This window comes from Tupaia chinensis, unplaced genomic scaffold (genome assembly GCF_000334495.1).
Source record: "Tupaia chinensis unplaced genomic scaffold, TupChi_1.0 Scaffold000612_1, whole genome shotgun sequence".
NCBI lineage: Eukaryota > Metazoa > Chordata > Mammalia > Scandentia > Tupaiidae > Tupaia > Tupaia belangeri.
Window position 1 is genome coordinate 835,748 of NW_006160131.1, and position 13,548 is coordinate 849,295.

Genomic DNA, 13,548 nt, shown 5'->3' on the forward strand with positions numbered 1-13,548 from the left:
CGCGGCGGCGGAGACCCACACCCGAGCTTGCCTCAGCTTGCCCTCCCGCGCCGCCCCTTCCCGTCTGGGTGTCAGGAGCTGGGCTCGGCACTTCACCCCTTCGTTTCTTCAGTAGCGGTGAGAGGGGAGAGATTGCCATCCCCGTCTTACTGATTAAGACTCCCAGGCTGGGTCCCGAAAGGGCCTTGTCCCTGTCATGCCGCCAGTAAGCAGTGGGCCGAGGGGAACCCGTTAGGAGCCGGGAGAAGGGATGAACTGCATCTGATCGGCGTTTCGGCGCTTCCTAGCCACCGATGCCGTGTCTTACCGCCCGTTTTCTCACAGCGTTTGGGGCGGGATGCCTTTCATAACTTCCTGCAGCCATAACGCGGGCGGACAGTGTTGCAGCTCTGCCGTCCATTCCCAGCAGTTCCCTGGGATGCACTTGACAGCGGAGACCCCTGAGAAATACCTTGCACACCTAGTCCCTTCCTTCCCCAGTCCTTGCTGAGGGCCTTGGCATCCGTGCTGTGGAGTGTATGCACTTGTGGGTTGTTCGTGTTTCTGTGTTTTTCTGCAGAGGCGAGGGAAGCTGAAGTGTCCTGAGCATGTTGTGCGTGTGTGGTGGCCAAGCTTGGCTGCCACACAGACTCCAGGCAGAGGGAGCTGGGGTTGGGAAAGGGGTGCAAGGGAATAATTTCGGGCTAGGTCACAGCTTGGAGTAGAACCTGCTCCTGCCCCAGCCTGCCTGACCGCAGCCTTCCCACGGCCTCCACTTTGGCCAGCGTCCTTGTTTTCTCCACCACTCTACTCTGGTCCCTTCTGGTTGACTTTGTCCCTTAGTTCTGGGAGCCCACGCTGTCCTTGTGTTGCCTCATCTGCCTGTGGTCCCAGCCCTTCTCTGCCCCCACACTGCTGTCAGGGCGTCTGGGTTATTTCTTCGGCTTTCAGGCTGAGCCTGTGATCTGGCGTGGAGAGATGCACTCTGCACCTCACAGCCTGCGCGCCGTCTCTGGCATCTCCAGTCGCTGTCTGTTAACTCCGCTCTGGCTGCCTTCTTGCCTCGGGACTTTCGCAGCGGCTGTCCCTCTGTCTGGGACACTGCCTCCTGGTTCTGCATGCCTGCTTGGCTCCTTTTCCTCTGTTCTGTCTCAGCTCAAGTGCCACCCACTCAGAGCATGCTTCGTTAGTCGCGTCGACTCCTGCGTCGTGTTCTGCCGTGTTGTATTAGCTTAGAGTTTTCAGATAATCCTTAACAACGATAATGTGGCCTTATCTTTTGTGGATATTAGTTTAATATAGAGCACATTTTACTTCAAAATGAAAAGCCAGGTACAAACAGTGCTGGAACTGATAGAAATTGGTTTTAGCCACAAGTAACAGGTACATCTGAGACAGCGACGCGAATGGTGTTTGTAGACAGCTGGTGGTTGGATTGGCATTGTCAGAAGCTCAGAACTGTCACTGGACTGAGAGGATTCTTTTATTATTATTATTTAACTTTATTTATTTGTATTTTAATTTGACCAGAGAGGGACAGCGTGAGACAGAGAGGGAACGTGAGAAAACAAGACACCATGTCCAGGACTCAAACTGTGGTTGGCCACATGGGAGTCCAGTGCCCTCAACCGCCATGCCGCCTGCCGGCCCGGGACTGAGGATCCTGTTTGCCATCATCAGATTCTCACTGTCAGTGACCATTGTCTTGCCTTTTCCCACCTCCCCATTTGGCTCCAGGGACCTTTGCTGTTTGACCCTGGGGCTCCCTTAGCGTTCGGGGCACCGCCCATCTGTTTTAATTGTGAGAGAGCGTGTGTGCTTGACAGAGAGAGAAAGGGGCAGGACAAAGCATGCTTGAAATCCCTTACCACTTCTCGCTGCGATTTTGGACACCCATGGATACATGCCTGACATGTTTTTCAGGCTTCTGGGACTAGTACTCACAACCTGGTCAGCTGTGTGGAATCGGCTTTTTCTGGACAGTATGTAACCACTGTACTGTGGGACTGGCTTGTGTTCATGAATTTTTATTGCTCTATTTTTCTTTTTATTAGCTTAAAAGTTATGTCTTCTTTTCTCATTTCTTTCTTTTCTTTTCTTTTTGTTAGAGACAGAGATGGGGAGAGTGAGGGAAATGGAGTGATCAGAGAGAAGCTTTATTTATTTATTTTTTTTTGGCGGGGGGAGAGGTTTTTGCTATAGGGTGCATGTGCTCACCAGAGAGACAGAGAGACAGAAAGTGAGAAATCAACCTCAGGGGGATGGCCACACCGCAATCCCTTCTCCTCCATTCTCCTCTCAGAATCTTGGGCACGCACGTACACACACCCGGCATGAGTTTAAACCACCAGGTCCAGGACTCGAACCGTAGTTGGCTACATGGGAGTTCAGCAACATAGCCATTATACTAGCTGCTGGTCCCAGAGAGAGGCATTTTTGACAGGGTCTTGCCATGTCACCATCCTCCTGCCCTGGCCTCCCAGTTAATTAGGATCACAGGCATGTGCAGCCGTGCCCAGCATGTTCTGTCGGCCCAAGGACCCAACCTGTGCCTACCACGTGGCTTCCAGCTCCACAAGCAGTGGTGCTATCTGTGTGCCACCCCAGCTGGGTCTCCTCAATTTTTTAGTGGTCACTAGAATTTATAGAATTTATAGAGTCTGTTTATAGCTAGAGTTTAAAATATGCACCATGTTTTACCAAAGTCTAGTAGTGTGTACTTTTACCTTCTTCCTTAATAGTGCAGATGTCTTAGGACACTTGAACTCAGCTTACCCCATCGCTATAATTTATTTTGATCCTTTTAGTTTTTAGATCACACAGAACATTGCATTTGCAGTTGAATATTTATGCATACTTTGCATGTTCATACTCTGCATATTTACTGTGTTTATTCTTCGTTCCTTCCTGGACCTCTGACTTTGCACCTGGGTCTGGATCATTCTCCTCCTTCATGAAGAATGAGAGACAATGTGAGTCTGCTGGTAATGAATTCTAGTTCTTGTTTTATTTTGTCTGAAAATGTCTTAATTTCAGCTTCATCCTTGAAGGATTGATTTCTAAGTATAGAATCCCATGTTGGCCTCACCTTCTTTCATCTCCAAATACATCATTTCACTCTGTCATTGTCTTGCTCCCAGTATTTCTGTTGAGAACTCAAATATGAGGCCAGTTGTTGCTCCTTTGAAGATAATCTGTCTTTTCCCTTGGTTTCTTTAAAGGTGATCTGTTTTTCTTGGTTCTTGCATCTCTCCCCGTTTTTATGCCTACATATGGCGTTCATTTTATCCATCTCCTTTAGTTTGTAAAACTTTTAAAGTTCGTGGCATAATGTCTTTGAATTGATTTATTCTTCCTTTGCCCTGTTCTCGTGTGACTCATGGAACTCCAGATGTATAGATTCTCTTACGCCTTCCTGCTTTTTACCCACAATTCTGTTCTCTCTGCTTCATTCTGGTTATTTTTATCTGACTGGCCTCAAGTTCACTGATGCTCTCTTCAGCTGTTTTTAATCTATTGTTAATTCTATCTATTATGTTGTTAATTTTAGTTATTGTGTTTTTTCTCTTTAAATTTGTTAGAGGGCCTGTGTACTCACCAGAGAGAGAGAGAGAAAGAGAGAGAAGAGAGATAAAGTGAGGAAGCACCCCCCTGAGGAGATGACCATGCATTAGTCCTTTCTCCTGTTTTCTCCTCTCTGAATTTTGAGTACACACACACGTCTGGTGTGTTTTTCAAGGCTCCAGGTCCAGGAGTTGAATGGTGCAGTGAGCAGTATGGGATACAGCAGCCTTAAGCACCATGCCACCTTGCTAGAATAAATTCTGGAAAATTTCTAGTGTGATTTTTTTGTAAAAGAACTATTTAATTTATTTGTTTATTTTATTTAATTTGACTAGAGAGAGAACGTGAGAAAGCAAGCAACCAGGTCCGTGACTTGAACCTTGGTCGGCCATGTGGGAGTGTCCAGCATCTTAACCACCATGCCACCTGCTGGTCTCTTCTAGTGTGGTTTTAAAATATTTCAATTCTTTGCCAGTATTCTCGATTTTGTCTGTTATATCCTTGAACATAGTGAACTCGTTATTTGGAAGTCTGGAGTTCCTGTTGGCTTGTTTCCTTTTTCTTTCTCACTTGATTTCTCACTTTCTGTCTCTCTCGTTCTGTCTCTCTGTGTACCTGATTATTTATAATTGTGTGCCAGATTTGTACAGTCGTTTATGGGAATACTTGAGGCCTGAGTGGGACCGAGAGGACTTGGAGCTGAGCTGCAGTCCTTGGGGACTTTGTCACTCGCGCTCCCCTTTGGGCTGCAGTCTGTGTATAGACCCATCCCTGAGCAAGGCCTTCCACCACTCTCAGATTCCTGTCCTTGGGAGCCGGTGCTCATGACCTCTCAGCTGCCCCCTTCCAGAATCTGCAGATATCCCAAGAAGCAGTTAACCGTCAAGAAATGAGAATGGGGCTGGCAGGTGGCTTGGACTCCCACACGGCAGACCATGGTTTGAGTCCCAGACCTGCTGACTTGCTTCCTTACTTGCTCCCTCTCTCTCTTACTCAGTCCTTCTTTGGCCAATTTAAAATAAATAAATTCAGTTTAATAAAATAATTCTTTAAAAGACAAAAAAAAGGACTGAGAATGTCCTGAGGTCTTTCACTGCCTTTGAGCTGTCCTGTGGTTCCTTGCCAGCTCTGTGTTCTCTGGGCCAGGCTCGGCTTGTCACCTGGGTTCCTTGTGCCTGGCCAGAACAGCGAGTCTGTGAGTCAGCGAGTACATGACAGATTGCCCACGTCGGGACACACTGCTTTTATTTTTGATTTGAATTTTTTCTGATTACGGAAGTATGTTCTTTATACACTATTCAGATAGAGAATAAATATTCTCTATAAATCCCTTCTCAGACTTATCCGTCAGCACTGGTTCATGTTCCGCAACTTCATTTCTTCTAAACATAGACTAGTTTTTGTAATGAGAATATAGCACTGGTGCCGTCTGCAGCCTTCTCTCTGTTAGTGTCTTTGGTATATTTAAGTATAAGTGCTTCTCGGATCGGCCTCATTTTCTTAAAAGCTGCCTCAGTCAGGCCAACAGGTGGTGTGGAGGTTGGCACTGGATTCTCACGTGGTTTATTGTGGTTAGAGTCCCAGCAGCTTGAAAATCACAACAAACACATAGATGAATGAATAAATGTTTAAACAGAAATAACAAAAAAGGAGTGTGGCAGTGAGGTTGTCCCAAGAAAATGGGGCCGTTTCTAGTCTAGCTGGGTGAGTGCTCTCTCTCACCCTCCTTGGCGTTAATGACCTCAGTAACTGCCCCTCTCGGGGTCGGCAGTGTCTGGTCACAGCTTGACCTTTGGGTTGTTACATACGTTGTCCCATTGACTGTAGGCTAGTGATACTCCACCTGTCTGTGGAGCTTCTGCCGGTCTCTCGATTCCTTCAGCCCTCCGGGCAGGCTTTCCTGTGACAGGCGACGTGCTGTTGAGGCCCAGCCACCGCCGGCCACCGTGCTCATGCCGGAACCACAGCGCCGGTTCCCCACCGCCCCTCTCGTCACCTTGGTTTTGCCACAGAAGGAGCAAGTGTACTTGGTGTGCTGGCTGAGTTCAGTTTTCTTCACCATTGTTCCTGAGGGCGCGCCTCAGCTCCTGCGGCCTGGCAGCTCCTGCCCCGCTGCCGGGAGACCTGTACCCGGAGGGCCATCGGGTGCTGGCCCAGCGCCGGGCCCCCCGGTGTCCTGCTTAGGGTCTTTGAAGGTATCTCTTCAGAAAGCAAAACCGTGAAGATTGTGCAGCAGAGACTGCACCATAGCGGGACTCAAGCCATTGTCCGGGTCTCATGCTCTGGTCAGCCATGTGAGAGTCCAGTGCCTCAACCACCAAGCCACCGGCTGGCCTCCTAGCTTTCTGGTGGGTCTTTGTTTAATCGCTTGCCCACATTCCCATCAGTAGACTGTCCCTAACTGTGCTCTTGGGAAGTGTGTATCGACACCTTAGTTTCCAGCTGCAGCTTCCTGTGGGGTAAGGCCAGGCTGACCCCGTGCCAGTGTAGGCAGCCCTCTGCCGTGGGGGTGGGGGTGCCCAGCTCTGCCTCCGTGGCTGCCTTCATGGCTGTCAGGGAGCACCTGTTTCTGCCACATCACAGTGGCCCAGAGACCCCACAGCAGTGCCCAGCCTTGGTGCAGGTGAGTGCCAGGCTGGGCTGTGTTTGCAGGAGGGAGGAGATGTGCAGGACAAGGGCTGGGCTTTGGAGTCAGACAGACCTGGCTGTGGGTCCCGGCTTTTCCCGCTTCGGAGGGTGGTTAGAAGTGGAGACAGTGGGGGAGGGAGACTAGAAAGGAGACGGTGCCGATTACGCTCAAGGCCTGAGCGCTGTGGGGCCGAGGCAGCTCCGAGTCCAAGAGCTGGGACGGATCAGGGCCGTCTGCCTATCTGTTTAGCCATGGGCAGGTTATCTTGCTTCTGATTCTGTGTGTTTCCCTGTGACCTCTGTTATGCGGGTAGGTGTGGTAACGCTGCCGTGAGGTCCGAGGGCGGGAGCAGAGGAACTGGATGCATGGCTGACCAGGTCTGGCCGGCACTGGAAGAAGTGAATCGGTGTGTGAGAACGGGCCAGCCCCGTGCTGCAGGGTCAGTGCCGTGCAGAGGAAGCTGGATCCCACGTGGCTGACCAGGACTGAGTCCCAGCCCTGCTGGTTTGAAAGGCATGCGGGGCATGTGTGGCCAGGGCCCCGGCAGAGTGGAGCTGGAGGAAAGCCCTGGCGTGGTCAGGCTTTGTTGGAGGAATACGCTCTCAATCTCCCCCCTTCTCCCCACCCATCTCTCTGTCTCTCAGGCATGTGCCCTTTTATTTAAAAAAATAGAGCTGCTGGCTCAGGAGGAGCTGGGGCCTAGGCGGGTGGAGTCGGCCTCAGGTAACCTGGGGGACTGTGTGCCTCCCACCCAGCGCCTGGGGGGACCAGCAGCCCCTTCTCTTCTTGCTGAGAGCTCTCGGGGGCAGGGCCCATGGTCAGTGGCATTTGTGGCCCTGTGCCAAGGAGGGTCTAGTCTTGGTGGCCTCGGGACAGGGTCTGGCTAGCTCACAGGCCCCAGGAGCTCTGAGCCGTCCCTTCCCCCCGCAGCCTTGCTTCCTCAAGGACTGGGAGATGCACGTCCACTTCAGAGTCCACGGCACAGGGAAGAAGAACCTCCATGGAGACGGCATCGCCTTGTGGTACACCCGGGACCGCCTGGTGCCAGGTGGGCAGAGCTCGCCTGGGCATGGGGTGGGCAGGGGCTTGCCTCAGCTCCTGTGGCCTGGCAGTGCCTGCTCCGCTGCCGGGAGACCTGTACCCGGAGGACCATCGGGTGCTGGCCCAGCGCCGGGCCCCCCGGTGGCCTGCTTTGGGTCTTTTGAGGGTATCTCTTCAAAAAGCAAAAGCGCGAAGACTGTGCAGCAGAGCCCACCCGTGACCTGAGAGCCTCGAATTCCGTGGCCCTCTGTGGAACTTTTGCTGGTACCTCTGTGGGGTTCGTTTCTCCTACGCTGGTACCTCTTGGTGCCAGCCAGATGGCTGTCCCCCCACAGTGGGGACTTCAAACTGGAGTCGTCTCTGCCGTGCCCCTGAGCACTGCCCCCAACCCCGCCCGGCCTCAGCTTGCTTCTCTGGAGACCCCTGTCCTGGCAGGGTCCGGGCTGCCCCGCCCTCCACAGGCACTGGTGGCCCTTCAGGTGACCGTGGGGCAGCCTCTCCTCCTGTCATGACAGCGTCTCCCTGTAATTCCAGGGCCCGTGTTTGGAAGCAAAGACAACTTCCATGGCTTAGCTGTCTTCCTGGACACGTACCCCAATGACGAGACCACGGAGGTAGGCCTCTCGCCCCTGCGCAGCCGGCCAGAGGGTGGGGCTCCTGCACAAGAGGAGCCTGGGGTGGGGATGGCTTGCTCCCAGCGGCGGCTGACCGGCGTCTTGGTCCCAGCGAGTGTTCCCGTACATCTCGGTGATGGTGAACAACGGCTCCCTGTCCTACGATCACAGCAAGGACGGGCGCGGGACTGAGCTCGCGGGCTGCACGGCCGACTTCCGCAACCGGGGCCACGACACCTTCCTGGCCGTGCGCTACTCCCGGGGCCGTCTGACGGTGAGCGGGGGCGGGGAGGCCGCAGGCCCAAGGGTCCGAGGCCGGCGGCGCCCCCGGTGCTTGACATGCCGGCCACGCAGGTGATGACGGACCTGGAGGACAAGAACGAGTGGAAGAACTGCATCGACGTCACGGGGGTGCGCCTGCCCACCGGCTACTACTTTGGAGCCTCGGCCGGCACGGGGGACCTGTCTGGTGAGTGCGGGGCTGGGAGCCCTCGGCACGCGGGCGCCTCCCCTCGTTTGGTTTCCGTGCTCGCCGGCCTTTCTCCCCCGTCCCTAGCCTGCCCGTGCGCATGCCCACCCCGTCAGTGCCCTCGTCTCAGGAGCCCGGGAGCTGTAGACGCCCGGTGCTCTGTCCAGCTGCCCTCTGTAGGTCCGCCCGCAGCCCTCCTGACCCCATCGACCCATCGCAGTGGGAGGGCACCTCTTTGCTTCTGTGTGCTCAGGCCCCAGAGCCTCTTGTCATTCTGGGCTCTTCTTTCTCTCATCCCATTGGGTCCTGCTGGCTTGGCTTCGTAGTGTGTCCCCCACTCCTCTGTCCCACTACTTGGCTCCGAGCCGCCATTGTCTTTCACTTGGACGGCCACAGGAACCTCCCAGGTGGTCCCCTCCTTCCATGTCCGTCCCAGCCGTGTCCGTAAGCTGGCATGAACTCTCGCACGGTGGCTGTCATCTCGGTCAAGGCCATTGTCCCAGCAGCAGTCCCCCAGCTGTGTGCACTAGCCCCTCCCCACACTTGTCCCTGGCAGCTTGACCCCCCACGATGGCGTCCAGGCGTTTGCAGACACACCCGTGCCTTCCCGCCATGGCCCTCGCGTCGCCGCCTCGCCCTCGCCTCCCTAGCCTTGCTCAGACACGACCTCTGCAGGGGCCCCATCCCAGCTCCTCTCGGGGCCGCACCCGTCCCCGGATCTACCTTACGGCTTATTTTGTCATCTCTGTGTCCTCCCCTAAATCGTAAGCTCCGGTTGTGGAGTGTTAAACTCTGAGGGACTGGACCCCACACGGCCAGCTGTGGTTCAGGTCCTGCTCCGGGGCGGGAAGACTGCCGGCATTTGCACATGCGTGCCCAGGGTGCTGCTGGGCAAGGGAAGGAGAGGAAGGGGCTGTGTGACCGGGCCCTGCTGGGCGTGCACTCTCCCTGGTGCACACATGTGCCCTCTGACATTAAAAAAGCACTGAGTCCACAAAGCCTGGGATCTGGCTCGTGCAGCGCGATCGTGGGGGCCCTCGGCTGGTCTGTCTGCATGTGCGTGCTGTCTGCCCGGCGGTCGGCCTCCGTGTTGTTTCCACATTCGTGGACTCACCACGATGACCGTGGCCGCTGGAGATTACCGTTCTGTTTTACGAAGGAAGAAACTGCCTTAAGGGGGGCAGACCGGACCTGAGCTATGTGATTTCACTTGCTACGTCCCCACCTTTTCCCTCCCCTCTGCCCACCCCCCCGTTTTGTACTGCTTAGTTTGGGGAGCATGCCACCCTCTGAAGTTCTCCCTGCCTGGGGCCTGCAGGTAGCTGAGAGGACAGCTGGGTGGGCAGGGACATTGGCCCTTGGGGCCTGCAGGTAGCTGAGAGGACAGCTGGGTGGGCAGCCAGATGTGGAGGGTGCGGCAGCCTCTCTTCTGGGAGCGGCTTTGACCACGTGCTGTGAGCTGGCCTGGCCTGGCACACACCGACTTTCGGTCCTGCAGACAATCATGACCTCATCTCCATGAAGCTGTTCCAGCTGGTGGTGGAGCACTCCCCCGATGAGGACAGCATCGACTGGACCAAGATCGAGCCCAGCGTCAGCTTCCTCAAGTCCCCCAAAGGTATGCGTGCATGGCCCTTCCCTGCCTGGCCTGGACGACCTGGGCACGCGGGCACCTGCAGGGTGAGTGCCCGTCCAGTGGTGGTGGTCGGGCTGGCCCTGCCTGAGCTCTGTGGGGCTTGGGGTCAGGTCCACTCCAGCCAACTTTTGAAAGTCAGTGTCCAGAGAAGTCTGCCGTGTGTCCACGAGGGTGTCCTTGCTGTGGTTTCCGTGTGGCAGGTGGCGGCTGATCAGCCGTTGCTGGGAGAACGGCCAGCCAAGCCGAGGGCACCAGTGCACATGTGGGTGGGTGCTGGGCCCCCGGCCCACTGCACTTCACCTCTGGGTGCCTGGACATGGCCCTCCCGGTGGCCGAGGGGACCCATCCCTCAGCCATCCTCAGCTTGAACCGCAGAGGCAGGGTTTGAACCTGGGTCTTTGCAAGACCCCAAAGACCAGGCTCTCCCACGGCAGATTAGCTGCCATCTCGCCCTCAGATTGGAGGAATGGGGTGTGGAGCAGTCCGCCGCAAAAGCCCCAGGCTTGTGCTCGTGGGCCCAGGAGGACTGAGGGGCCTCAGGCTGCCCCAGGTCCCAACAGCACGTGTCTTTCTACTTTCAGAAGAAGCCAGAGTCCAGCGTTGGTGTGACGTTCCACTTTTATAACATTGGGATTGCTCTTAACTGTTTTGGGGCCCAACAAAGGCTCCCGCAGGCCCCCATGTGCAGCCCGTGGTCACAGGGTCTGGCCTTCAAGGGCTTTCAGGGCCGTCATCCACTGTGGCCTCAGCACCCTCTGGCTGGCAGGCAGGGGCGAGCTCCTCGCAGACTCATCGACTCATTCGTCCCTCAGCAGAGGTTGCCCTGGTGTCCATCCTGTGCCTGGCCACAGGCTGGCAGCTGTGGGAGGCCGAGGGCGAGGAGGGCCTGGGGACCAGGAAGGCCCAGCTGGCCAGAGAAGCACCTAATGCAGGGACCTCCTAGGGCAGCCAGGGCTGTGACTGGGCTGAGGCAGAGGGGCCGGGGCATGTGGGATGGCAGGCAGGAGGGGAGGCGGGCAGCTGTGCTGGCCTCGTAGGAGGGCAGCGTGGAGGACACAGGCCAGGCCCAAGCTGAGAGTGAGACCAGGGCCTGAGGCCTGAGCAGACCCCAGGGTGGAGGGTGGAGGGCGCAGAGTGGCAGAAGCAGGCCCTACTGGACACCAGCTCCTTCACTGCCGACCTGGTGAGCTTAGGAAAGTTGTTTCCCTCTCGGGCTCTGAAAGGAGCTCCGGGAGAGTCGCGTCCAGGGCAGTTCAGATCCGAGCGATGCCCTGTGTGGGGCCCAGCGCCCAGCAGGGTGAGCGCAGGTGGGCAGAGGAGGCTGGTGGCTGCAGGGCAGGGCGAGGGTGTGAGTGCAGGGCCCGGGAGACCTGGCAAGCTCCAGCTAGGCCCTGGACCATGTTTCTCCAGGGGCCTCAGCTGTGGAGTTGGCCTGGCTCCCTGTGTGAAGCCAGCTCTCCGAGGGAGCCCAGGGTTAGTTTTAACCAGTTTCTTGCAGCAGAAAGGGCCAGAGCCTTGGTCTGCAGAGCCCGGGTCCCAGTGGGATTTGCCCCTTTGCACCCGCTCTGCCCCGCACGGGTAGCTGGGAGAGGACATGGCCTTCCCACCGGCGCTCTCCGGGCCCCACCGCGCGGCGGTGGTGTGTGGCTCCACCCGTGGCCACCCGGTGCGGCCGTGCTGGAGGGCACCTCTCACTCCTCCATCTCTGCTGCCCTTCCCCGCCCTCAGACAACGTGGACGACCCCACGGGGAACTTCCGCGGCGGCCCCCTGACTGGGTGGCGGGTGTTCCTGCTGCTGCTGTGTGCACTGCTGGGCATCGTCGTCTGTGCCGTGGTGGGTGCCGTGGTGTTCCAGAAGCGGCAGGAGCGGAACAAGCGTTTCTACTGAGTGGGTTCGGGGCCGCGGAGGGCTCAGGCCCGGCCCGACACCGATGTGAACTTTTTTTACTGGGATTGTAAAAAGAAAACAAGACGACTGTATTTCTTAACCGTTTCAAAGAAATGATTAAAGTATTTTCGTACATTTTGCTTCTTGCCCAGCGGGGTGAGCGGCCGGGCTGAGGGCAACCCCTCCTGCCGCTGGAGACAGGCACAGCCGAGCCTGCTGCTCAGGAGAGGCCTGTGTTGGGTCCCGAAGAGCAGGGCTCTGGGGACACTGGTGGCTGTCCCGGGGCACGTGGTGTAGCTGACGAAGCCGGGCCGGGCACCAGGCCTTCCCGCTTGCTTCCCAGGGCAGACCTGAAGGCCGTAGGAGCCAGAGTGACTGTGGAACGAGGAGGTCCCAGCTGTGGCCGACCGCCCATCCTCCAGGGCTCACTTTTTCTCCCCTGGGAGCTCCCAGCTGGCCGGGGCTTTACAGCTTCCTGGCACGTCCCCTCTGGCCTGCAGCGGAGCCCCGGGAGGGGAGGCTGTGGTTGCCTCATTTCCCAAGTGGGGGACAGCTCTCAGAGGTCACGCAGCGCTCGCCCGTGTCACTCAGCCGGGAGGCAGTGAGGACGGAACCCTGGCCGTCCCGTGTGCTCCAGCCTCTGAGCAAAGGGTGGGGTGGCACAGGGTTCCTACAGAGGCCGTGACGCAGCCCCTGGCTTGGGAGGGGACGCAGTGACCCTCAGGGTGGCTGCAGACAATGCATGCGGCCTGCTGGGTCAGGAGGGCAGCGAGGTCAGTCGTGGTACTCCACGGCACGCCCGGGGGGCCCGGGGCGGAAGCGGGCAGGAGAAAGGCCAACAGGGAAAGCGACACCACCTGGCGGCCTCCACCGTCGTCCCACCCAGGCCACAGCCTGCCTGTCCTGCCCTCCTGTCTGCCATTAAGGGACCGCGTCCCCACCCAACAGAGCCACAGCCCACCTGTCCCGACGCCCCCTCATACCTCTCGTCCCGTCCCCTTCCCATCCCAGTTCAGGACCACCTGGGCCTCTCATCCCAGCAGCGGTGGTCTGCCGTGCTCGGTGGCACTGGAAGCCGGGTGGGAGACGGTTCAGTTCCTGGGACAACCCGGGCTCCTTGTGACCAGACAGCCTTTTTCTTATTTGGGAAGTTTTTGCTATAGGGCATGTGCACTCGCCAGAGAGACAGAGACAGAAAGCGAGAAATCACCCCCAGGGGGGTGGCCACTCCACAACCCCTTGTCCTCCATTCTCCTCTCGGGATCTTGGGCACGCACGCACACGCGCCCGGCGTGAGTTTAAGCCACTGGACTGGGTCCAGGACTCAAACCGCGGTCGACTACATGGAAGTCCAGCGACGTAGCCATTACACTAACTGCTGGTCCCAATGACCGGCCACCCTTGACCTGGCTGACTGAGGAAGGCTGGGGAGACGATTGTGGTGTGACACTTGAGGATGCTTTTCTCGCTCTCTCAAGAGATAAACTTGAACAATAAAAACGAGACTGAACTTTCCTGTCACAACCAGGCCTTGTAATAACTGTCGAATGTCGGGGTGTCGGAAAAGTCATGGTGCATTTTTGTGTAGGAACGGTAAGTCGGACTTCCCGACCGCCCGGTAGACTCGGTACAGAACACACAGCTAGTACAAAAGCACGTGGCCTGGCCAAGCAGCTGCAGCCACACAGCCCACCGCCTGGCACGGCCGGCCGCGTGGCCCCGGCCCG

At 56.9% G+C, this 13,548-nt stretch overlaps 1 protein-coding gene across 1 annotated transcript in view; it reads left to right on the forward strand.

Moving 5' to 3' along the window:
* Positions 1-11,960, forward strand: part of LMAN2 (lectin, mannose binding 2) — a gene marked incomplete at its 5' end in the record, with an annotated part of 12,121 nt that extends 161 nt beyond the window's left edge. Inside the window, 6 exon segments of the mRNA XM_014591759.1 lie at positions 7,103-7,220; positions 7,748-7,827; positions 7,940-8,101; positions 8,182-8,296; positions 9,795-9,914; positions 11,661-11,960. Coding sequence (XP_014447245.1) covers positions 7,103-7,220; positions 7,748-7,827; positions 7,940-8,101; positions 8,182-8,296; positions 9,795-9,914; positions 11,661-11,821 — 756 coding nt within the window.
* Positions 11,961-13,548: the final 1,588 nt, after the last annotated feature.